Source organism: Salmo salar, chromosome 12 (genome assembly GCF_965601325.2).
Source record: "Salmo salar chromosome 12, fSalSal1, whole genome shotgun sequence".
Lineage (NCBI taxonomy): Eukaryota > Metazoa > Chordata > Actinopteri > Salmoniformes > Salmonidae > Salmo > Salmo salar.
Window position 1 is genome coordinate 59,765,070 of NC_138302.1, and position 25,271 is coordinate 59,790,340.

General features: G+C 40.8%; 1 protein-coding gene and 1 pseudogene across 1 annotated transcript in view; both read left to right on the forward strand.

Annotated features, from left to right (window-relative positions):
- Positions 1-12,994, forward strand: part of LOC106565343 (sodium- and chloride-dependent GABA transporter 2) — a 31,241-nt gene extending 18,247 nt beyond the window's left edge. The window contains exons 7-14 of the mRNA XM_014132340.3: positions 2,582-2,685; positions 2,910-3,034; positions 3,235-3,347; positions 5,270-5,407; positions 6,134-6,236; positions 8,482-8,582; positions 10,631-10,801; positions 12,042-12,994. Of these exons, the coding sequence (XP_013987815.2) occupies positions 2,582-2,685; positions 2,910-3,034; positions 3,235-3,347; positions 5,270-5,407; positions 6,134-6,236; positions 8,482-8,582; positions 10,631-10,801; positions 12,042-12,203 (1,017 nt within the window). The 3' untranslated portion in view covers positions 12,204-12,994. The remainder of the gene's footprint in view (positions 1-2,581; positions 2,686-2,909; positions 3,035-3,234; positions 3,348-5,269; positions 5,408-6,133; positions 6,237-8,481; positions 8,583-10,630; positions 10,802-12,041) is intronic.
- Positions 12,995-20,144: 7,150 nt separating this feature from the next.
- LOC106565484 (sodium- and chloride-dependent GABA transporter 2-like) lies at positions 20,145-24,178 on the forward strand (annotated as a pseudogene).
- Positions 24,179-25,271: the final 1,093 nt, after the last annotated feature.

Below are 25,271 nucleotides of genomic sequence, written 5' to 3' on the forward strand. Positions count from 1 at the left end.
GATGTTCTTCGTCAGAATGCACTCCCAGGACTGCTACTTCAATAACAAATGTTGGTTTGGTCCAAAATAATCCATCGTTATATCCAAATAGCGGCGTTTTGTTCGTGCGTTCAAGACACTATCCGAAGTGTAAATAAGGGTCACGAGCATGGCGCAATTCGTGACAAAAAAATTCTAAATATTCCATTACCGTACTTCGAAGCATGTCAACCACTGTTTAAAATCAATTTTTATGCCATTTTTCTCGTAAAAAAGCGATAATATTCCGACCGGGAATCTGCGTTTAGGTAAACAGACAAAAGAAAACAAAGCATTCGGTCGACGCGGACACGTGCCTGAGTCTCACAGTACTGTAACCAGCCACTACCCAAACGCGCTACTTTTTTTCAACCAGAGCCTGCAAAGCCACGATTCAGCTTTTTGCCGCCTTCTGAGAGCCCATGGGAGCCGTAGGAAGTGTCACGTAACAGCAGAGATCCTCTGTAATGGATAGAGATAATCAAGAAGGGAAAGAAATTGTCAGACAGGCCACTTCCTGCATGGAATCTTCTCAGGTTTTGGCCTGCCATATGAGTTCTGTTATATTCACAGACACCATTCAAACAGTTTTAGAAACTTTAGGGTGTTTTCTATCCAAAGCCAATAATTATATGCATATTCTAGTTACTGGGCAGGAGTAGTAACCAGATTAAATCGGGTACGTTTTTTATCCAGCCGTGTCAATACTGCCCCCTAGCCCTAACAGGTTAATCTAACCACACTGTCCGATTTCAAAAAGGCTTTACAACGAAAGCAAAACATTAGATTATGTCAGCAGAGTACCCAGCCAGAAATAATCAGACACCCATTTTTCAAGCTAGCTTATAATGTCACATAAACCCAAACCACAGCTAAATGTAGCACTAACCTTTGATGATCTTCATCAGATGACAACCCTAGGACATTATGTTATACAATACATGCATGTTTTGTTCAATCAAGTTCATATTTATATCAAAAACCAGCTTTTTACATTAGCATGTGACTAGCATGTGACTAGCATTCACACCGAACACTGCCGGTGAATTTACTAAATTACTCACGATAAACGTTCACAAAAAAACATAACAATTATTTTAAGAATTATAGATACAGAACTCCTCTATGCACTCGATATGTCCGATTTTAAAATAGCTTTTCGGTGAAAGCACATTTTGCAATATTCTCAGTAGATAGCCCGGCATCACAGGGCTAGCTATTTAGACACCCAGCAAGTTTAGCACTCACCAAAGTCAGATTTACTATAAGAAAAATGTTATTACCTTTGCTGTTCTTCATCAGAATGCACTCCCAGGACTTCTACTTCAATAACAAATGTTGGTTTGGTCCCAAATAATCCATTGTTATATCCAAATAGCGGCATTTTGTTCGTGCGTTCAAGACACTATCCGAAAGGGTAAATAAGGGTGACGAGCATGGCGCATTTCGTGACAAAAAAATTCTAAATATTCCATTACCGTACTTCGAAGCATGTCAACCGCTGTTTAAAATAAATTTTTATGCCATTTTTCTCGTAAAAAAGCGATAATATTCCGACCGGGAATCTGCGTTTAGGTAAACAGACGAAAGAAAATAAAGCATTGGGTCGACTCGGGCACGCGCCTAAGCCCATAGTACTCTGATCGGCCACTTGCCAAACGCGATAATGTGTTTCAGCCTGGGCCTGCCTCGATATCATTCAGCTTTTTCCCGGGCTCTGAGAGCCTATGGGAGCCGTAGGAAGTGTCACGTTATAGCAAAGATCCTCAGTCTTCAATAAAAGGAGCCAAGGTGAACAACAAATTGTCAGAAAGGCCACTTCCTGCATGGAATCTTCTCAGGTTTTGGCCTGCCATATGAGTTCTGTTATACTCACAGACACCATTCAAACACTTTTAGAAACTTTAGGGTGTTTTCTACCCAAAGCCAATAATTATATGCATATTCTAGTTACTGGGCAGGAGTAGTAACCAGATTAAATCGGGTACGTTTTTTATCCGGCCGTGTCAATACTGCCCCCTAGCCCTAACAGGTTAAATAAAGGTGAAATGTTTTTTTTTTTTTAAATGGTTCACATCAGGCAATGCTTCTTGTGAATAGCGAACTCAAATTTTCTGTGTTTTTTTATAGGGCAAGGCAGCTCGAACCAACATCTCCAATCTAGTCTCATTGATTGGACACAAGGTTAGCTGACTCTTGACTCCAATTCACCTTTGGAGAACTCATTAGCCTAGGGGTTCATGTCATTTTTCCAACCTACACTGTGAATTTTTAAATGATGTTTTCAATATAGACAAGAAAAATACAACAATTTGTGTGTTATTAGCTTAAGCACACTATGTTTGTCTATTGTTGTGACTTAGATGAAGATCAGATCAAATTGTATGACCAATTTATGCAGAAATCCAGGTAGTTCCAAGGGGTTCACTTACTTTTTCTTGCCACTGTACAAGGTCAAAAAAGGTACCATTTGAATTTGCCTCTAACACCCTGGGATGAGACTAGTGTATAAGAATTGTGAAACTATGAAGACTATTGTGTCTCTCTCTGGTGTGTCTCACAGGTGTGGATGGATGCTGGAACACAAATCTTATTTTCCTATGCTATCTGCCTCGGCTGCCTGACTGCTCTTGGCAGCTACAACAAATATGAAAACAACTGTTACAAGTGAGTGGAAGAATTAAGTACACAAACCGTAAATGTGCCTTGCTAGATAAAACGTGCAGGCAGAACGTTTTCTCTAGCCTGCAAAAACGTCCCCTGTGCACATAATTCTTTGGAGGTTGGGTTGCAGAAATGGTAGGGTATCTGGAAAGTTTGATGATCTCCATGTTGTAGGTCATTTGGATGCCTTCGTGTTGTGACTAACAGGGAAGTGAATCTCTTTTTAGGGACTGTGTGTACCTGTGCCTGTTGAACAGTGGAACCAGCTTTGTGGCCGGTTTTGCGATATTCTCTGTTCTGGGCTTCATGGCTTATGAACAAGGGACAGACATCTCAACCGTGGCGGAATCAGGTAAGTGTTGCAGCAGTGAGATAAGAATTAATTAATTAATTAATTCATAAACAAATGTACAAATGCACAAACAAACAAATTAACATACCCTTGTAAGTTCTGCTTTGTTACAAGACAGGTGTCTTAGCATTTCAGGCAACTAACTATTCCCTCTGCCCCTGAGAGTTCAAAAATGAGTTTACCTGTTTTGCTGCATACAGGTCCTGGCCTGGCATTCATCGCCTACCCTCGTGCTGTGGCCATGATGCCATTACCCCAGCTTTGGGCCGTCTTCTTCTTCATCATGATAATCCTGCTGGGGTTAGACAGTGAGGTGAGAGTGGGGTCCTGAAGGCCTACAAAATATTTTCTTAGTGTAGGATAATTACATAACCTACAATAGATGCTACAATCATCACTAAACTCAATGGATGTAAAACTGTGAAGGAGTAGTGTAACAGCTGTTGAATGGAGTAGACCAAGGTGCAGCGTGGAATTTGTTCATCTTTGTAATTTAACTTCTATGGGAAACGTGGGACGTGAGCGTGAGTGGAAGACCGAGGCGCGAAATACAAAAATGCTATAACTTCAATTTCTCAAACATATGACTATTTTACACCATTTGAAAGATAAGACTTTCGTTAATCTAACCACATTGTCCGATTTCAAAAAGGCTTTTCAGCGAAAGCAAAACATTAGATTATGTCAGGAGAGTACCCAGCCAGAAATAATCACACAGCCATTTTCTAAGCAAGCATATATGTCACAAAAACGAAAACCACAGCTAAATGCAGCACTAACCTTTGATGATCTTCATCAGATGACACTCCTAGGACATTATGTTATACAATACATGCATGTTTTGTTCAATCAAGTTCATATTTATATCAAAACCCAGCTTTTTACATTAGCATGTGATGTTCAGAACTAGCATACCCACCGAAAACTTCCGGTGAATTTACTAAATTACTCATGATAAACGTTGACAAAAAACATAACAATTATTTTAAGAATTACAGATACAGAACTCCTTTATGCAATCGCGGTGTCAGATTTTAAAATAGCTTTTCGGGGAAAGCACATTTTGTAATATTCTGAGTACATTGCTCGGCCATCAAGGCTTGCTATTCAGACACCCGCCAACGTCGAGGCACAGTAAACTCAGAATTACTATTAGAAAAATTGGATAACCTTTGCTGTTCTTCGTCAGAATGCACTCCCAGGACTTCTACTTCAACAACAAATCCATAGTTATGTCGAAATACCTCCATTTTGTTCGTGCGTTCAGGTCACTATCCAAAGGGTAACGCGCGGGCGCATTTCGTGACAAAAAAATTCAAAATGTTCCTTTACCGTACTTAGAAGCATGTCAAACGCAGTTTAAAATCAATTTTTATGCGATTTTTCTCGTAAAATAGCGATAATATTCCAACCGGACAACCTTGTATTCATTCAAACAGGGAAAGAAAAAATGGTGATCTCTCGTGAACGAGCATTTCCATTCCCTTTGTCCTCAGGCAGTCCACTAACAAACAGAGCTCCTATACTTTGCCCAGAGACAGGTGACCCCCCAATCCACTTTCTGGTGGCTTTAAAGAGCCAATGGAAGCCTTAGAAAGTGCAACATAACCCCACGGATACTGTAGTTTCGATAGACAAGCAAAAGCAGAACTACAAAATCGCAGACAGGGCACTTCCTGCTTGTAATCTTCTCAGGTTTTTGCCTGCCATATGAGTTCTGTTATACTCACAGACACCATTCAAACAGTTTTAGAAACTTTACAGTTTTTTCTATCCAAATCTACTAATAATATGCATATTCTCATTTCTGGAAAAGAGTACTAACCAGTTTAAATCGGGTACGTTTTTTATCCGGCCGTTAAAATACTGCCCCCTAGCCCCAACAGGTTAATGGGAAAAAGGAACCAAACAGTTCTGTCAGGTGAAGTAGAACTAAACATAAATTAACCACCCACAAAACCCAAACTAAAACAGGCTACCTAAGTATGGCTCCCAATCAGCGACAACGAAGTACAGCTGTCCCCGATTGAGAGCCATACAAGGCCAAAACATAGAAATACCAAACTAAGAAAAAAGGACATAGAATGTAACCCCAGAACACACAGAAAAACACCGCCTGCCACGCCCTGACCAAACTACAATAACAAATAACCCCTACTTCTGGTCAGGACGTGACAAGTAGCTAGTATTTCAAAGAAGAGTTTCCACTGAACTTCCCCATCATCTCTCCTTCAGTTTGTAGGTCTGGAGGCTTTGATGACAGCTATCTCAGACATGAATCCCTCCTACTTCCTGGTTGGCCATCGGCGTAAAATCCTCCTCCTCATCATCAGTGTGGGTAGCTTCTTCATTGGCCTGGTCATGGTCACAGAGGTGAAAGGTCATTTGAAGTCATCATTCTATAAGGATATAGGTTATAAAATATTGAATTTCAAGGCCATCGTTATTAGATCAATCATGACAGTAACCAGATATATTTTTTATTTTATTTTTTATTTTATTTCACCTTTATTTAACCAGGTAGGCAAGTTGAGAACAAGTTCTCATTTACAATTGCGACCTGGCCAAGATAAAGCAAAGCAGTTCGACAACATACAAAAACACACAGTTACACATGGAGTAAAACAACATACAATCAATGATGCAGTAGAAAAAAATAAGACTATATACAATGTGAGCAAATTATGTGAGATAAGGGAGGTAAAGGCAAAAAAGGCCATGGTGGCAAAGTAAATAAAGTATAGCAAGTAAAACACTGGAATGGTAGATTTGTAGTTTGAAGAAAGTTCAAAGTTAAAATATAAATAATATGGTGCAAAGGAGCAAAATAAATAAAATAAATATGATGAATAATATGATGAATAATCTACCTCCCAAGTGATCTGTTTCAACATATCCCTGTGTTTCAACATACCTCCTAGTTCCGCAGAATTGTTGGTAGATTCCACTTATTCTGTAAGCGACTGGGCTGCTGGACACACTTACGATCATTGTCTGAGTGTTTTGAACACGCTGGAGATAGATTATAGTCATATTGTTGTGCTCAGTAAGACTGTAACTTATACTTTCTTTCTCTTTCTTCCCCTCCTCTATTTGCAGGGAGGCCTGTATATCTTCCAGCTGTTTGATTACTATGCCTGCAGTGGGATGACTCTGCTTCTCTTCGCTATATTACAGTCAGTGTCTATCAGCTGGGTTTATGGTGAGTTAGCCCGGGCCTACTCCCTATGCCGTTTCAAGGTATAACCCCTCCCTTACCCTAACCCTTACCTTAACCATTTTAAATGTCAACTTCAATGGAGTAGGAATGTCCCAAGGATCCCTGATAACAAGGAGCTGTAAAATACCCTGCATGGCCCCATTCTATCAATCCCAGATAATCAATCACAGAAACCCTAATTGCAGGTCAGCTTCCCTCAGGATGTTTCTGTTCAAGGTGTTTATGGCATTATCCAAGTTGTTCCTCTGGCACACATTGCCACTTTGGACATTGATGTGAAACGACACCTCATTACTTTGGGATTTTAAGGTTCTGACATGTTGGTCAAAAATGAGTTATTCACATAGAGTTGCTCTTTAGGTGGTCCTTTACATGTGAGATATGTCAGATTTTTGAAAAAGTCCATTTACAATGACGAAATGAAAAAACGAAAGTTCTATCTACGCAAACACCTTTTAACTTGGTGCTTTAAGGTTCTATATGCAATCCAATCACACAATGCTGGGTTGTCAATAACAAATAATTGTATGTAAGTAAGGTGATATACTTGAAAACAGGAGGACATCACAAAACAGTTCTGAGATCTGGGGTTTGAAAAATACTCATTATCTCAAAACTATTCGTTTTATAGTCCCGAATCCTTGATGATTCACATCACAGGTTCTGGTTGTAACATGTACGCTGGGAGTCGGGAAGCAAGTACAGGGAGTGAATTTAATAACTAAATGAACATAGAACAAAACAAGAAGCGTACAGACATGAACACTGGAACAAAAACAATAACACCTGGGGAAGGTACCAAAGGGAGTGACAGATATAGGGAAGGTAATCAAATGGTATTTGTTACATGCGCTGAATCCAACAGGTGTAGACCTTACAGTGAAATGCTTACTTACACGCCCTTAACCATCAATGCTTTAAGAAGTTAAGAAAACAAATACAAATAAGTGTTAAGTAAAATATAGATAAGTAAAAATAGAAAATAAAAGTAACAAATAATTAAAACAGCAACAGTAAAATAACAAGCAAGGCTATATACAGGGGGTAACGGCACAGAGTCAATGTGCGGGGGCACCGGTTAGTCAAGGTAATTTAGGTAATATGTACATGTAGGTAGAGTTAACATCAGTGTAAAAGAGGGGTCTGGGTAGCCCTTTGATTAGCTGTTCAGGAGTCAGGAATGTAATGAAGTCTAGGTGACAGGTGTGTGTAATAATGAGCAGCCTGATGACCTGGAGCGCCGGTGAGCATACGTGACAGTACCCCCTCCCAGATGCTGATCAAAGGGACGATCCCATGGACCAGGAGCGGACCAGTCATCTCTGCTGAGGCACGGGAACCTTTTGAGCCAACAGAGTTATGGGAGCCTCCCGAGCCTTCCGAGTCTTGTGAACCTGGCGAGCCAGCTAAGGCAGGGAAGCCTGACGAGCTAGCTGAGGCATCCTCGGCCGGCAGCGTCACCCAGACCCGACGTCACCGACCAACACAAAAAAAATAAAAACACTCCCTGATGCTCCCCTTTGGTGAGGCGTTATTCTGTAACGTGTACGCTGGGAGTCGGGAAGTAAGTTCAGGGAGTGTATTTAATAACTAAATGAACATAACAAGAAACACGGGTAGCATACTGACATGAACACTGGAACAGAAACAATAATGCCTGGGGAAGGAACCAAAAGAAGTGACAGATATAGGGAAGGTAATCAGAAAGGTGATGAAGTGCAGGTGAGTCTGATGAGGCCCTGGTGCGTGTAATGATGGTGATGGGTGTGCGTAATAATGAGCGTCGGAGAGAGTACACGTGACACTGGTCCTCTTTTTATATTACTTAGATTTTTTTCACCACTTTTTCAGAAGAATGGCCATAATGTAAGCTCCAATTTTCTAAATAAATAAATACAGGTATCTTGAACCAGTGTTTCCTAAACTCGGTCATGGGGCCCACCCCTGGGTGCATGTTTTGTTTTTTGCCATAACACTACACAACTGAATCAAATAATAAAAGCTTGATGATGAGTTGGTTATTTGAATCAGCTATAGGGGGCCCAGGACCGAGTTTGGGAAACACTGGTTAGAGCTGCTTTCCAGGTTTCCTAATCTGCAATTGTTTAAACCTGTCTGTCACTTGGTGGTTTGAGAATGTTTACCTGGGTATTTGACAGACCAACTGACCAAACACTTTTATTGACTGCTGTTATTTTGAGTCTCTGTTGCTATGTTTACTCCACAGGTGCAGACCGTCTGTACGATAATATAGAAGACATGATCGGTTATAGACCATTACCCATCATTAAGTACTGTTTGAAGTATGTCACTCCAGTCATCTGCACTGTAAGTTTTATTTATTTACACCCCACTCTCAACAGCAAATTTATTTGTTATTTTTCCAGTTATAGTAAACATGACGTTGATGTCACAGTAATACAAGTGATTGACAGAAAACCAAAAGTTAAGTTGGCAATACAGAGAAATACAAATCAAATTGAAGTCTATGTGTAACCTATGTAAAGTAGATAATCCTAACACTATGTTCATTATAAATGCTTCTATAAAAACAAAGAGAGTCGCACACTCTATGTATAAACTCACTGTAATTTATTGGGTAAACCACCAACGTTTCGACAGAATTGTTCCTTCTTCAGGGTGATGTCATGAATGCTTGAACCAAGTTATGTAGACAAAACAGTGCAATTAGTGCAACTGATGACAATAGTGAGGGGTGTGTCATAGTTACTAGGTTGATTAGAATGAATTGAGTGAAACAGTTAGAAGATAATAATAATTTAATATATTAGGCTATTGTTATCATTAGCACTAGCATAGGATTAACATTAACATACATTACTGTTTAATTTAATTTCACATATATAGTAGCACTCAAAAGCTTTGACACACTTACTCATTTAAGGGTTTTTCTTTCTTTTTACTATTTTCTACATTGTAGAATAATAGTGAAGACATCACAACTATGAAAAAACACATGGAATCATGAACTAACCAAAAAAGTGTAAAACAAATCTTAGATTCTTCAAAGTAACCACCCTTTGCCTTGATGACAGCTTTGCACACTCTAGGCATTCTCTCAAACAGCTTCATGAGGAATGCTTCCAAGCCCCCCCACACACGCGGAGATCATCCATTCACCTACTCTGCATCTCACAAAGACACGGGGGTTGGAACAAAAATCTCAAATTTGGACTCATCAGACCAAAGGACAGATTTCCACTGGTCTAATGTCCATTGCTCGTGTTTCTTGGCCCAATCAAGTCTCTTCTTATTATTGGTGTCCTTTAGTAGTGGTTTCTTTGCAGCAATTTGACCATGAAGGCCTGATTCACGCAGTCTCCTCTGAACAGTTGATGTTGAGATGTGTAATTGAACTCTGTGAAGCATTTATTTGGGCTGCAATCTGAGGGGCAGTTATCTCTAATGAACTTGTCCTCTGCAGTAGTGGTAACTCTGGGTCTTCCTTTCCTGTGGCGGTCCTCATGAGAGCCAGTTTCATCATAGCACTTTATGTTTTTTGCAACTGTACTCAAAGAAACTTTCAAAGTTCTTGAAATCTTCTGCATTGTCTGACCTTCATGTCTTAAAGTAATGATGGACTGTCATTTCTCTTTGCTTATTTGAGCTGTTCTTGCTATCGTATGGACGTGGTCTTTACCAAATAGGGCTATGTTCTGTATAACACCCCCTACCTTGTCACAACACAACTGATTGGCTGAAACGCATTTATTCCACATATTAACTTTTAACAAGGCACACCTTTTAATTGAAATGCATTCCAGGTGACTACTGTACCTCATGAAGCTGGTTGAGAGAATGCCAAGAGTGTGCAAAGCTGTCATCAAGGCAAATGGCTACTTTGAAGAATCTCAAATATAAAATATATTTTGATTTGTTTAACACATTTCTGGTTACTACATGAATCCATATGTGTTATTTCATAGTTGATGTCGTCACTGTTATTCTTTAATGTAGACAATGGTAAAAATAAAGAAAAGACCTTGAATGATTAGGTGTGTAGAAAGTTTTGACTGGTAATGTATATTTAATTGTTTCCAATTTCATAAAATGTTTGTTAAATCTAATCTTTAGTTTCAACTATAATGCATGATAAGCATCATCAACAGGGGGAACATATTGGGTGTGCGCCAGCTCATGCCTTTTATTAGACCATTATAAATGCTTCACCAGAAGCCTGACCTAAATGTACTGGAGAAACCACAACCTTGTTCTTAACCTTATCTTGTTCATCTCTGTCCTCACTCAACCCTCACTGTTACCCTAATATGTTATAATTAGTACAATGCTATCGGAAAATACATTGTGTTCTTTAATGTTTATTTTACAACCTCCATCCATATCTTTTGTTCTAGGCTACATTTGTCTTCTCCTTGATAAAGTTTACCCCACTGAAGTTCAACAACACCTTCCAGTATCCTTGGTGGGGTTACGCCGTTGGCTGGTGGTTCACTCTCTCCTCCACCCTCATGGTTCCTCTATGGACGGTGTACATCATGAGCGTCACTCCTGGTACACTGCGACAGGTAAATAGGGACATCATTTATTATGTTTCTATAGAGTTTCACTTTGCTTGACTTGGGCAGGAGCTCACCGGAGCTGAGTACCGGCACCTAAAATATTTAACAGCTTGAGCTCCTGTTCCTCTTTTACAATATTAGCTCAAAAGTATTCTGGAGCTCATGCACCTAAATGTAAACACTACCGACACCAAACATGAGTACCGGCAACTGTCTCAGCCCAAGTACAACTCATCCAGAACGCCGCAGCCCGTCTGGTGTTCAACCTTCCCAAGTTCTCTCACGTCACCCCGCTCCTCCGCTCTCTCCACTGGCTTCCAGTTGAAGCTCGCATCCGCTACAAGACCATGGTGATTGCCTACGGAGCTGTGAAGGGAACGGCACCTCCATACCTTCAGGCTCTGATCAGGCCCTACACCCAAACAAGGGCACTGCGTTCATCCACCTCTGGCCTGCTGGCCCCCCTACCTCTGAGGAAGCACAGTTCCCGCTCAGCCCAGTCAAAACTGTTCGCTGCTCTGGCACCCCAATGGTGGAACAAGCTCCCTCACGACGCCAGGACAGCGGAGTCAATCACCACCTTCCGGAGACACCTGAAACCCCACCTCTTTAAGGAATACCTAGGATAGGATAAAGTAATCCTTCTAACCCCCCCCCCCCCCCCCCCCCTTAAAAGATTTAGATGCACTATTGTAAAGTGGTTGTTCCACTGGATATCATAAGGTGAATGCACCAATTTGTAAGTCGCTCTGGATAAGAGCGTCTGCTAAATGACTTAAATGTAAATGTAATGTAAATGTAAGTAAAGCACTGGAGTTTCAAAACAGAAAGGCATCTCAAAGTGGTCCAAAAGCAACAAAAAAAACAAGCAATATATCATAGGTAGCCTAGCTATAGCTAGTTATGTAGGTCAACGATAGAGGCGAAGTCTTTGAGTACATCCTCCAAAGATGGAGCAATGGTCATGAGAGGCCATGGTTAATTTCTCACTATCAATTCCAAACTTCAGATCTTTTAAAAGGTGGCAAGTACCACTTGTGTTGTTATGTCTCTCTTTATCGAATGATCAGAACCATAACCCAAACCCCATTTACTCCCCAATACACACTGATGATGTTGTTTCTTTACCAACTAAGAAAAGATGACAAACAATCAACGCTCTGCAAACATCACCAGTTATTTTATGTCTCATTCTTTTGGTGGTCTCTCTTTGAAATGTTCCTCTGTCCTCTCTCTTATTCCTCAGAGACTGTCCATCCTCACCACGCCGTCAGAGGATCTCCCCATGACCAAGGCCCAGAAGAATTCCCTCCTGGCCAAGCAGTCAGAGCAAGACAGACCCCTGGGGGACATGGAGATACCAGCCTGGGGCCACAACCTCCTAGACAGAGACACTGGCCCCCTGTAGAGACACTGGCCCCCTCTCTCAGCCACCATCCCTATAGGACTAGAGATAAGCAGGTCCAGCCAGTCACACAAGGTCCTCACATAAACAATACAAATACTTCCTGTTGTGTAACAGAGGCTTATGTGACCCTTCGCTTGGTCTGAGTGGCTTAGAAAAGTATAGTACAGAACATAATCCACCCCATACCTTTTTCTTGTAAGGGCGATGTGGGCAGGTGTTTCCAAAACACACACTATTTCCTGTATGTAGCGCTGATGAGACGTAGAAGCACTGGTTCTGTGAAGTCTTGGTGTGAAAGAGAGAGATGCGGTCATTCTGGTTGAAAAAACCCTACCTAGAATTATTAAAATTATAGGTCAATCGTGCTGACTCATGTCAGAATGAGGAGAAAACATATTAAGTAAGGTCCGGCACAAAATATGGACCTTTGCAGTTGTCCTTTAACCAGGACTTGGGTCATGGCAGAGTAATGGATGAATGGATCGAAGACCTGTCACACATCATGGTGGAAACAAAAACATGACATTCGTGCTATTAGTCCCGGTTGGTTATCTGAGTCTGTATATACAAGTGAACAAACTATTTTTTTTTGTTAAATATACATTTTATCTTTGATTTGGGTGGGTTTAATAATCTTACATAGTTTTTTCTACTACTATGTCATTTCCTAAGACTTTGTGAAGTATGACAATTGTGAAAATATATCGATGGGTAACAAGAAGGGATTGTGTAGATGAATATACAGTAGAAACATTGTAAAAAACTGTGATAGGATTTGATGCCAATATCAATAAAATCATCAAACCTTGTGCCGTGACTTATATGTCATTTTTCCATCCTTATTCTTTGGAGTACTTTAAATAAAAAGTGGAATTCGCTGCAGAAATTTCTTCCGATATTCAGACCTAACATTAATCTGAGACCTGAGCCCGTATTCATAAAGCGTCCTAGAGTAGAAGTGCTGATCTAGGATCATAGAAAAGGCTAAACTGAACCTAGATAAGCACTCCTACTCTGAGATAATTTAACAGAGACATCGTCATTCCACTGACTGCAAATATGTTTTCCCCAGAGGATACAGACAGTGTTCTATAGCCGATCTGAAGACTAATACAGGAACAATGCCCTTCTATGAGTTACTGGTAAGACCAGTAGGTAACAGCAGTTATCATTCGTTCAGGCTAAACCAACAAAGAGCACACCCCACCTGCAATTGTGTCTGAGGTGAATTTAGCTTGATATGAAAAATGAATACTCGTAGCTTTAGACAGTTGTTTGTACAATATCTATATTCATCCTTTAATGAAGTATTATGGTCTGTATTACAGTGTACAAATGGCTCTGATGATTGCTGACCAAAAGTGGCAGCTCCATCTCTACTATCCCTGATGACAGTTTGTGTTTTTTCATTCATAGATACCATTACGAACCCCAGTGTATGGTGATAATATTGTTTCAAGATTTGGATATTTTATTGTTGTTCTCGTGATCATTTTACACAATTCCCCAGCTGCACGTGATGTATTTCACTAGTATTTGACATTGTGGTCCAGTGATTGGTTGTGTCACTTCAACTTTTAGGCTATCATCTGGTGTGCTTCAGAAACTTGTAATACTAGCTCTAACAGAGATGTTAGACTCTGGTTCTAAACTCCTCTGAGTTTAAAGACTAGGGGCTATATTCAATCTGTAAAGCTGAAGCGTAACACATTTTGTGATAGAAATGTAAAGGTAATTTACAATTGGACCGACATATACAGCGTTTACGGTGAATGCAGTCTCCACTAAAGCAGGAACATTGCCTTTAAATCTCAATCACTCTGCAAAGATGAATTTTTGCGATGCAGATTGAATAGACCCCTGGGTTATTCAGGTTTTCTGGACGAAGAAGTTGAATTATAATTCATGAATTCACACAACATATCTCTCAGAATCTCCATTGAGATTGCCTTTTAGTCCTGGGTTAGGCTTAATCTGTGTCTGGGAAACTGGCCCATTATTTCCTACCTTTTTAAAACTGATTTGAAATTTCATAGAGTAGCCAATCCAGGGAGAGACTAACAAGGTATAATGCCGAAGTCATCTTAACATTAACAAGCGTTTGAAAGGGTCCCTTGTTGCCCTGTTATGGTATTGTATTACAGTAAATAAAGAAGAACAGAACAACACTGATGTCTATCAGATAATTCCTGGGCTTCAATACCTCTTTTGCCAATTTGCCTGGACCCTTTGCTGTTGACACGGAGCACCGCCGATCCCTCACGGCTGATCTGCCGATGTAACCGACCAAGGGAGTTTAAACAGGCTCTCCCGTTGCGACGTCCCCTTGAGGCCCATCTGCTAGCCTGCTGCTTGCCCCGGCCTGCTAGCTGTCTGAATCGCCGTGCCTCCAGCTCGCCTAGCTACTCACTGGACCTTATGATCACTCGGCTACACAAGCCTCTCCCTAATGTCAATATGCCTTGTCAATTGCTGTTTTGTTCTGTAATTGTTGTCTTCTTTCACTGTAGAGCCTTCAGCTCTGCTCAATATGCCTTAGCTAGCCCTTATGTTCCACCCCCACACATGCAGTGACCTCACCTGGCTTAAATGGTGCCTCTAGAGACAAAACCTCTCTCATCGTCACTCAATGCCTAGGCTTACCTCCACTGTACTCACATCCTACCATACCCTTGTCTGTACATTATGCCTTGAATCTATTCTTCCGCGCCCAGAAACCTGCTCCTTTTACTCTCTGTTCCGAACACACCAGACGAGCAGTTCTTTCAGCCTTTAGCCGCACTTTTACCCTACTCCTCCTCTGTTCCTCTGGTTATGTAAAGGCTAACCCAGGCCCTGCAGCCACCAGCATCACTCCCATTCCCCAGGTGCTCTCAATTGTTGACTGTAACCGTAAAAGCATTCATTTCATGCATGTTAACATTAGAAGCCTCCTCCCTAAGTTTGTTTTATTCACTGCATTAGCACACCCCGCACACCCCGCCAACCCGTGTCTGAATCCTGGCTTAGGAAGGCCACCAAAAATCCTGAAATTTCCATCCCTAACTAAAACATTTTCTGACAAGATAGAACTGCCAAAGGGAGCGGAGTTGAAATCTACTGCAGAGATAGCTTCTACTTTAAAAAATTCACCTTTCCAGAAACAAGTCTCTCACCATTGCCGCTTGCTATAGACCCCCTTCAGCCCCCAGCCTGTCTCTGGAGACCATATGTGAATTGATAGCCCCCTATGTGTCTTCAGAGTTCGTACAGTTAGGTAACCTAAACTGGGACGCGCTTAACACCCCGGTCGTCCTACAATCTAAACTATATGCCCTCAATCTCACACAAATTATCAAGGAAGATAGCAGGTACAACCCTAAATCCGAAACCATGGGCACCCTCTTAGATATCATCCTGACCAACTTGTCCTCTTAATTAACCTCTTGACGGTCGCCTAGGATAGGGGGTGCCACAGCGCATTTTGAAAATAATTCGTGCCCATTTTAAACGGCCTACTACTCAAACTCAGAAGCTAGGATATGCATATAATTAATACTTGTGGATAGAAAACACCCTAAAGTTTCTAAAACTGTTTGAATGGTGTCTGTGAGTATAACAGAACTCATATGGCAGTCAAAACCCCGAGACAGATCGAAACAGGAAGTGGCATTCTGAATTGCGGACTCAACTCCATCACGTTGCCTATTAATCACACCGTGAGCTATGGTTCATTGAGCACTTCCTATTGCTTCCACTAGATGTCCCCAGTCTTTACAAAGTGATTTGAGTCTCCTACTGTGAAAACTGACAGAATGACACGCTGTGGAAAGTGGTCACACGGAGAGGGCCATCACCATTATGACGCCGGCGCCCCTGGCTACCCTCCCCTTTCGAAACGTTTATAAAGACAATGCAATCGTCCCCCTTGAATCTTATTGGAGCTCTGGTTGAAAAGGCCCTAAATATTTATGTTATACAACGTTTGACATGTTTGAACGAACCTAAATAAGAAAAAAATGCATTTTGTTGAAAGAGTAGCCCCGCGCACGTCGGAACTTTTGGTGCAGCCTTCAGAACGCGCTAACAACAACAAGCTAATGGAACATAAAGGATGAACTTTTTCGAACGAAAATACATTTGTTGTGGACCTGGGATTCCTGGAAGTGCCTAAGGATGAAGATAATCAAAGGTAAGGGATTATTGACAAATGTATACAAGACTAGATTTGATATGTGATTGTTCCAAGATGGCGCTGACCTGTATTGCTAGCCTATTGTTCTGAGTATCGCATCCCCTTTTATCGCAAAGTGTGATTACCCAGTAAAGTTATTTTTAAATCTGGCATTACAGGTGCTTTCAAGAGATATTCATCTATAAATCTTAGAATGACAATATTACATTTTAAAAATGTTTTCGAATAGTAATTTAGTAAATTGTAGCGCTGTTTCATCGGATACATTTGAGGGAAAATAGTTAGTCAATGTTACGCACCGATGTAAAATGCTGTTTTTATATATAAATATGAACTTTATCGAACAAAAGAATGCATGTATTGTGTAACATGATGTCCTAGGTATATCATCTGATGAAGATTGTCAAAGGTTAGTGCTGCATTTAGCTGTTTTTTGGTTATTTGTGATGCATGTGGTTGGTCGGAAAATGGCTATGTGGCTACTTTTACGATATACTCCTCTAACGTAATCTAATGTTTTGCTTTTGCTGTAAAGCCTTTTTGAAATCGGACAACGTGGTTCGATTCAGGAGAGGTGTATCTATAAAACGATATAATTTTGAAAAAAAATGGGGGGAAAAAATGATTACATTTTGTTATGCTAATGGCGATAGGATTTTTCGCTCGAGGCTGCACAGGGGTTAATAAACCTCTGCTGTCTTTAACCAGGATTTAAGCGATCACTGCCTCAATGCCTGCGTGCGTAATGGGTCCACATTCAAACGACCACCCCTCATCACTGTCAAACGCTCCCTAAAACTTCAGTGAGCAGGCCTTTCTAATCAACCTGGCCCGTGTATCCTGGAAGGATATTAACCTCATCCCGTCAGTAGAGGATGCCTTGTTGTTCTTCAAAAGTGCTTTCCTCTCCATCTTATAAAAGCACACCCCATTCAAAAAATGTAGAACTAAGAACAGATATAGCCCTTGGTTCACCCCCGACTTGACTGCCCTTGACCAGCACAAAAACATCCTGTGGCATTCTGCATTAGCATCGAAAAGCCCCTGTGATATGCAACTTTTCAGGGAAGTCAGGAACCAATATACTCAGTCAGTTAGGAAAGCTAAGGGTAGCTTTTTCAAACAGAGATTTGCATCCTGTAGCACTAATTCCAAAAAGTTTTGGGACACTGTAAAGTCCATGGAGAATAAGAGCACCTCCTGCCAGCTGCCCACTGCACTGAGGATAGGAAAGACTGTCACCACCGATAAATCTACGATAATCGATCATTTCAATAAGCATTTTTCCACGGCTGGGCATGCTTTCCACCTGGCTAACCCTACCTCGGCCAACATCTCAGCACCCCCTGCAGCAACACCCCCCCCCCCCCCCCCCCCACTTCTCCTTCACCCAAATCCAGACAGCTGATGTTCTGAAAGAACTGCAAAATCTGGATCCCTACAAATCAGCTGGGCTACACAATCTGGACCCTCTCTAAAATTATCTGCCGAAATTGTTGCAACCCCTATTACTAGTCTATTCAACCTCTCTTTCGTATCGTCTGAGATCCCCAAAGATCGGAAAGCTGCCTCGGTCATCCCCCTCTTCAAAGGGGGAGACACTCTAGACCCAAACTGTTATAGACCTATATCCATCCTGCCCTGCCTTTCTAAAATATTTGAAAGCCAAGTTAATAAACAGATCAACGACCATTTCGAATCTCACCGTACCTTCTCCACTATGCAATCTTGTTTCCGAGCTGGTCATGGGTGCACCTAAGCCATGCTCAAGGTCCTAAACGATATCATAACCGCCATCGATAAAAACAGTACTCTGGTAGTCTCTATTGGGGTGCCACAGGGTTCAATTCTCGGGCCGACTCTTTACTCTGTAAATATCAATGATGTCGCTCTTGCTGCTGGTGATTATTTGATCCACCTCTACACAGACGACACCATTCTGTATACATCTGTCCCTTCTTTGGACACTGTGCTAACAAACCTCCAAATGAGCTTCAACGCCATACAACAGTCTTTCCGTGGCCTCCAAACACTTTTAAATGCTAGTAAAACTAAGTGCATGCTCTTCAACCGATTACTGCCCGCACCCTCCTGCCCGACTAGCATCACTTCTCTGGACGGTTCTGACTTAGAATATGTGGACAACTACAAATACTTAGGTGCCTGGTTAGACTGTCAACTCTCCTTTCAGACTCACATTAAGCATCTCCAATCCAAAGTTAAATCTAGAATCGGCTTCCTATTTTACAACAAAGCCTCCTTCACTCATGCCGCCAAACATACCCTCGTAAAACTGACTATCCTACCGATCCTTGACTTCGGCAATGTCATTTACAAAATAGCCTCCAACACTCTACTCAGCAAACTGGATGTAGTCTATCACAGTGCCATCCGTTTTATCACCAAAGACCCATAGACAGTACTACCCACCATTGCGATCAGTATGCTCTCGTTGGCTGTCCCTCACTAGATATCCGTTGCCAAACCCACTGGCTCCAGGTCATCTATAAGTCTTTGCTAGGTAAAGCCCCGCCTTATCTCAGCTCACTGGTCACCATAGCAATACACACCCATAGCACGCGCTCCAGCAGGTATATTGCAATTGGTCATCCCTAAAGCCAACACTTTCTTTGGCCGTCTTTCCTTCCAGTTCTCTGCTGCCAATGACTGGATCAAAATGCAAAAATCTCTGAAGCTAGAGTCTTATATCTCCCTCTCTAACTTTAAGCATCAGCTGTCAGAGCAGCTTACCGATCACTGTACCTGTACACAGCCAATCTGTAAATAGCACACCTGACTACCTCATCCTCATATTATTACTTACCCTCTTGCTCTTTTGCACCCCAGTATCTCTACTTGCACATTATCATCTGCACATCTATTACTCCACTATTAATGCTAAATTGTAATTATTTTCGCCTCTATGGCCTATTTATTGCCTACCTCCCTACTCTTCTACATTTACAAACACGGTACATAGATTTTTCTATTGTGTTACTGACTGTACGTTTGTTTATGTGTAACTCGCACTGCTTTGCTTTATCTTGGCCGGGTCGCAGATGTAAATGAGAACTTGTTCTCAACAGGCCTACCTGGTTAAATAAAGGTTAAATAAAATAAAATCAACAACATTGCCTAGTTACTCCACAATCCTAACTAAATTACAGAGTGAAAATAACGCAGTCTGTACTGAATAAAAATATTCCAAAACAGTAAGGCACTAAACTAAAACTGCAAAAATGTGGCAAAGAAATTAACTCTATGTCATGAATACAAAGTGATATGTTTGGGGCAAATCCAATGCAACACATCACTGAGTACCACTCTTCATATTTTCAAGCTTGGTGGTGGCTGGTTGATGTTATGTGTATGCTTGTCATTAACAAGGATTAAGAAGTTTTTTTTAGGATAAAAATGAATGGAAAAGAGCTAAGCACAGACAAAGTCCTAGAGGAATACCTGGTTCAGTCTGCTTTCCATCAGACACTGGGAGACAAATCCACCTTTCAGCAGGACAATAACCTAAAATGCAAGGCCAAATACAGTGCCTTCGGAAAGTATTCATACCCCTTGACTTATTCCACATTTTATTGTGTTACAGCCTGAATTCAAGGTGGAGTAAAAAAATATATAATCTCACCCAACTACACACAATACCACATAATGAGAATGTGATGAAAAAATGTTTTGGGAAATGTTTGAAAATATATTGAAAATGAAATACATAAATATCTCATTTACATGAGCAGTCATGGATGCTGGTGTGGATGGATGCTGGAACATAAATCTTATTTTCCTATGCTATCTGCCTCGGCTGCCTGACTGCTTGGCAGCTACAACAAACATGACAACAACTGTTACAAGTGAGTGGAAGAATTAAGTACACAAACAGTAAACGTGCCTGCAAAAATCTCCCCTGTGCCTATAATTCTTTGGAGGTTGGGTTGCATTAATGGTAGGGTATCTGGAAAGTTTGATCTCCATGTTGTAGGTCAATTGGATGCCTTCGTGTTGTGACTAACAGGGAAATGAATCACTTTTTAGGGACTGTGTGTACCTGTGCCTTTTGAACAGTGGAACCAGCTTTGTGGCCGGTTTTGCTATCTTCTCTGTACTGGGCTTCATGGCTTATGAATAAGGGACAGACATCTCAACCGTGGTCGAATCTGGTAAGTGTTGCAGCAGTGAGATATGAAATTAACAAATGCACAAACAAACAAAATAACAAACCCTTTTAAGTTCTGCTTTGTTGCAAGACAGATGTCTTAGCATTTGAGGGATCTAACTATTTACCTTTGTTGCAGCATACAGGTCCAGGCCTAGCATTCATCGCCTACACTCGTCCCGTGGCCATGATGCCATTACCCCAGCTTTGGGCCATCTTCTTCTTCATCATGATAATCCTACCGGTGTTAGACAGTGAGGTGTGTTAGAGTGTCCCTGAAGGCCTACGGAATATTTTCTTAGTGAAGGATAATTACATAACCTACAATAGATGCTACAATCATCACTAAACTCAATGGATGTGAAACTGTGAAGGAGTAGCTAGTATTTCAAAGAAGAGAGTTTCCACTGAACTTCCCTATTCTCTCTCTTTCAGTTTGTAGGTGTGGAGGCTTTGGTGACAGCTATCTTAGACATGAATCCCTCCTTCTTCCTGGTTGGCCATCGGCGTAAAATCCTGCTCATCATCATCAGTGTGGGTGGCTTCTTCATCGGCCTGGTCATGGTCACAGAGGTGAGAGGTCATTTGAAGTCATCATTCTATAAGGACATAGGATTTAAAATATGGAATTTCAAGGCCATCGTTATTAGATCTATCATGACATTAACCAGATATATGATCGATAGATAGCCTTCCTCCTAAGTGATCTGTTTCAACATATCCCTGTGTTTCAACATACCTCCTCTTCCGCAAAACTGTTGGTAGATTCCACTTATTCTGTAAGCGATTGGGCTGCTGGACACACCTACGATCATTGTCTGAGTGTTTTGTACACCCTGGAGGTAGATTATAGTCATATTGTTGTGCTCAGTAAGACTGTACCTTATACTTTCTTTCTCTTTCTACCCCTCCTCTATTTGCAGGGAGGCCTGTATATCTTCCAGCTGTTTGATTACTATGCCTGCAGTGGGATGACTCTGCTTCTCTTCTCTATACTACAGTCAGTGTGTATCAGCTGGGTTTATGGTGAGTTAGCCCGGCCTACTCCCAGTGCCGTTTCTAGGTATAAGCGGCCACTTAGGGCCCGCAATCACTTTTGTTCAATGTCAGTCAGGGTCTCAACCTACTGTTAGTTAAGATAGTAGAATACACAATGTGACATTTTGAAATGTGGTAGTGCAGCCGCAGTTTTCCTCTTGTTATGTCAGTCACCGACATTCACCCAATTAACCCATGTCAGCTAACATGTTATTGTTTACTAGGTAAGTTAGTCTAGCCAGCTATCTAAACCTTGTATTATATTACAAACATTTATGAAGGTATTTTCATGTAAGTTATTATTACGTTTTACCACTATCATTGTAGGTCTTATGAAAACATAATAGTAAAATCAGTGCTATCAGAAATCCTTGGGATGTCCCTACCTTGAACCTTAACCTTAACCTTAACCCCTACCCTCACCCTAACTATTTTAATTGTCCACTTCAATGGAGTAGGAACGTCCCAAGGATCCCTGATAGCAAGGAGTGGTAAAATACCCTGCATGGCCCCATTCCTTCAATCACAGATAATCAATCACAGAAACCCTAATTGCAGGTCAGCTTCCCTCAGGATGTTTCTGTTCAAGGTGTTTATGGCATTATCCAAGTTGTTCCTCTGGCACACATTGCCACTTTGGACATTGATGTGAAACGACACCTCGTTATTTGGGGATTTTAAAGTTCTGACATGTTGGTCAAAAATGAATTATTCACATAGAGTTGCTCTTCAGGTGGTCCTTTACATGTGAGATATGTCAGATTTTTTTTTAAGTCCATTTACAATGAAAAAAAATAAAAAAATCGGAAGTTCTATTTACGCAAACACCTTTTAACTTGGTGCTTTAAGGTTCTATATGCAATCCAATCACACAATGCTGTGTTGTCAATAACAAATAATTGTACATAAGTAAGGTGATATACTTGAAAACAGGAGGACATCACAAAACAGTTCTGAGATTTGGGACTTAAAAATACTCATTATCTCAAAACTCTACATTTTGCAGATATAACTTTATAGTCCTGAGTCCTTGATTATTCACATCGCAGGTTGTGGTTGTAACATGTACGCTGGGAGTCGGGAAGCAAGTTCAGGGAGTGTATTTAATAACTAAGTGAACATACATTCGAACAAAACAAGAAAGATGGGTAGCGTTTAGACATGAACACTGGAACAGAAACAATAACGCCTTGGGAAGGAAATAAAGGGGTAGCAGATGTAGGGAAGGTAATCAAATCACACGTTATTTGTTACATGCGCTGAATCCAACAGGTGTAGACCTTACAGTGAAATGCTTACTTACAAGCCCTTAACCAACAATGCTTTAAGAATTTAAGAAAACAAATAAGTGTCAAGTAAAAAATAGAAAATAAAAGTAACAACTAATTTAACAGCAGCAGCTAAAGATCAAGCGAGGCTATATACAGTGGGTACCGGTAAAGAGTCAATGTGCGGGGACATAGTTTAGTCGAGGTAATTGAGGTAATATGTACATGTAGGCAGAGTTAAAGTGACTATGCATACATTTTAAACAGAGCAACAGCAGCGTAAAAGAGGGGTCTGGGTAGCCCTTTGATTAGCTGTTTAGGAGTCATGAAGGTGATGAATTCCAGGTGACAGGTGTGTGTAATAATGAGCAGCCTGATGACCTAGAGCGCCGGACAGGGAGTATATGTGACAGTACCCCCTCCCTGACGCACGTCTTTAGCCGCAGGACGCCAACCAGAGGAACGATCCCGGGGACCAGGAGCGAAGCCTAACAAGCCGGCCGAGGACCCGGACCCGACATCACCTGCCAACACAAAAAAACTAAAGACATTGATGCTCCCCTTTGGTGAGGCGTTATTCTGTAGCGTGTACGCTGGGACTGGGGAAGCAAAAAATTAGCATAATAAGAAACACAGGTAGAGTACAGACATGAACACTGGAACAGAAACAATAATGCCTGGGGAAGAAACCAAAAGAAGTGTCAGATATAGGGAAGGTAGTTAGGAAGGTGATGAAGTCCAGGTGAGTCTGATGGAGCACTGGTGCGTGTAACGATGGTGATGGGTGAGTGTAATAATGAGCAGCTTGGTGACCTAGAGAGCCGGAGAGAGAGTATTCGTGACACTGGTCCTCTTTTTACATTACTTAGATTTTTTTTCACCACTTTTTCAGAAGATTGGCCATAACGTGAGCTCTTGTTTTCTAAACAAATAAATACAGGCACCTTGAACCAGTGTTTCCTAAACTCGGTCCTGGGGCCCACCCCTGGGTGCATGTTTTGTTTTTTGCCATAACACTACACAACTGAATCAAATAATAAAAGCTTGATGATGAGTTGGTTATTTGAATCAGCTATAGGGGGCCCAGGACCGAGTTTGGGAAACCCTGGTTAGAGCTGTTGTCCAGGTTTCCTGATCTGCAATTGTTTAAACCAGTCTGTCACTTGGTGGTTTGAGAATGTTTACCTGGGTATTTGACAGACCAACTGACCAGACCCTTTTATTGACTGCTGTGATTTTGAGACTCTGTTGATATGTTTACTCCACAGGTGCAGACCGTCTGTACGATAATATAGAGGACATGTACTTAATGACCATAACCCATCATTAAGTACTGTTTGAAGTATGTCACTCCAGTCATCTGCACTGTACGTTTTATTTATTTACACCCCACTCTCAACAGCAAATTAATTTGTTATTTTTCCAGTTATAGTAAACATGACGTTGATGTCACAGTAATACAAGTGATTGACAGAAAACCAAAAGTTAAGTTGGCAATACAGAGAAATACAAATCAAATTGAAGTCTATGTGTAACCTATGTAAAGTAGATAATCCTAACACTATGTTCATTATAAATGCTTCTATAAAAACAAAGAGAGTCGCACACTCTATGTATAAACTCACTGTAATTTATTGGGTAAACCACCAACGTTTCGACATAATTGTTCCTTCTTCAGGGTGATGTCATGAATGCTTGAACCAAGTTATGTAGACAAAACAGTGCAATTAGTGCAACTGATGACAATAGTGAGGGGTGTGTCATAGTTACTAGGTTGATTAGAATGAATTGAGTGAAACAGTTAGAAGATAATAATAATTGAATATATTAGGCTATTGTTATCATTAGCACTAGCATAGGATTAACATTAACATACATTACTGTTTAATTTAATTTCACATATATAGTAGCACTCAAAAGCTTTGACACACTTACTCATTTAAGGGTTTTTCTTTCTTTTTACTATTTTCTACATTGTAGAATAATAGTGAAGACATCACAACTATGAAAAAACACATGGAATCATGAACTAACCAAAAAAGTGTAAAACAAATCTTAGATTCTTCAAAGTAACCAGTTTAGTTGACAATACAGAGAAATACAAATCAAATTGAAGTCTATGTGTAACCTATGTAAAGTAAATAATCCTAACTTTATGTTCACTATAAATGCTTCTATAAAAACAAAGAGAGTCGCACACTCTATGTATAAACTCACCGTAATTTATTGGGTAAACCACCAATGTTTCGGCATCACTGTGCCTTCTTCAGGGTGATGTCATGAATGCTTGAGCCAGGTTATGTAGACAAAACAGTGCAATTAGTGCAAACTAATGACTAGAGGGGGTGAGTCATAGTTATTATTTTTAATTAAAATGAATTGAGTGAAACTGTTAAACAATGAGAGAATATTGTAGATGTCAT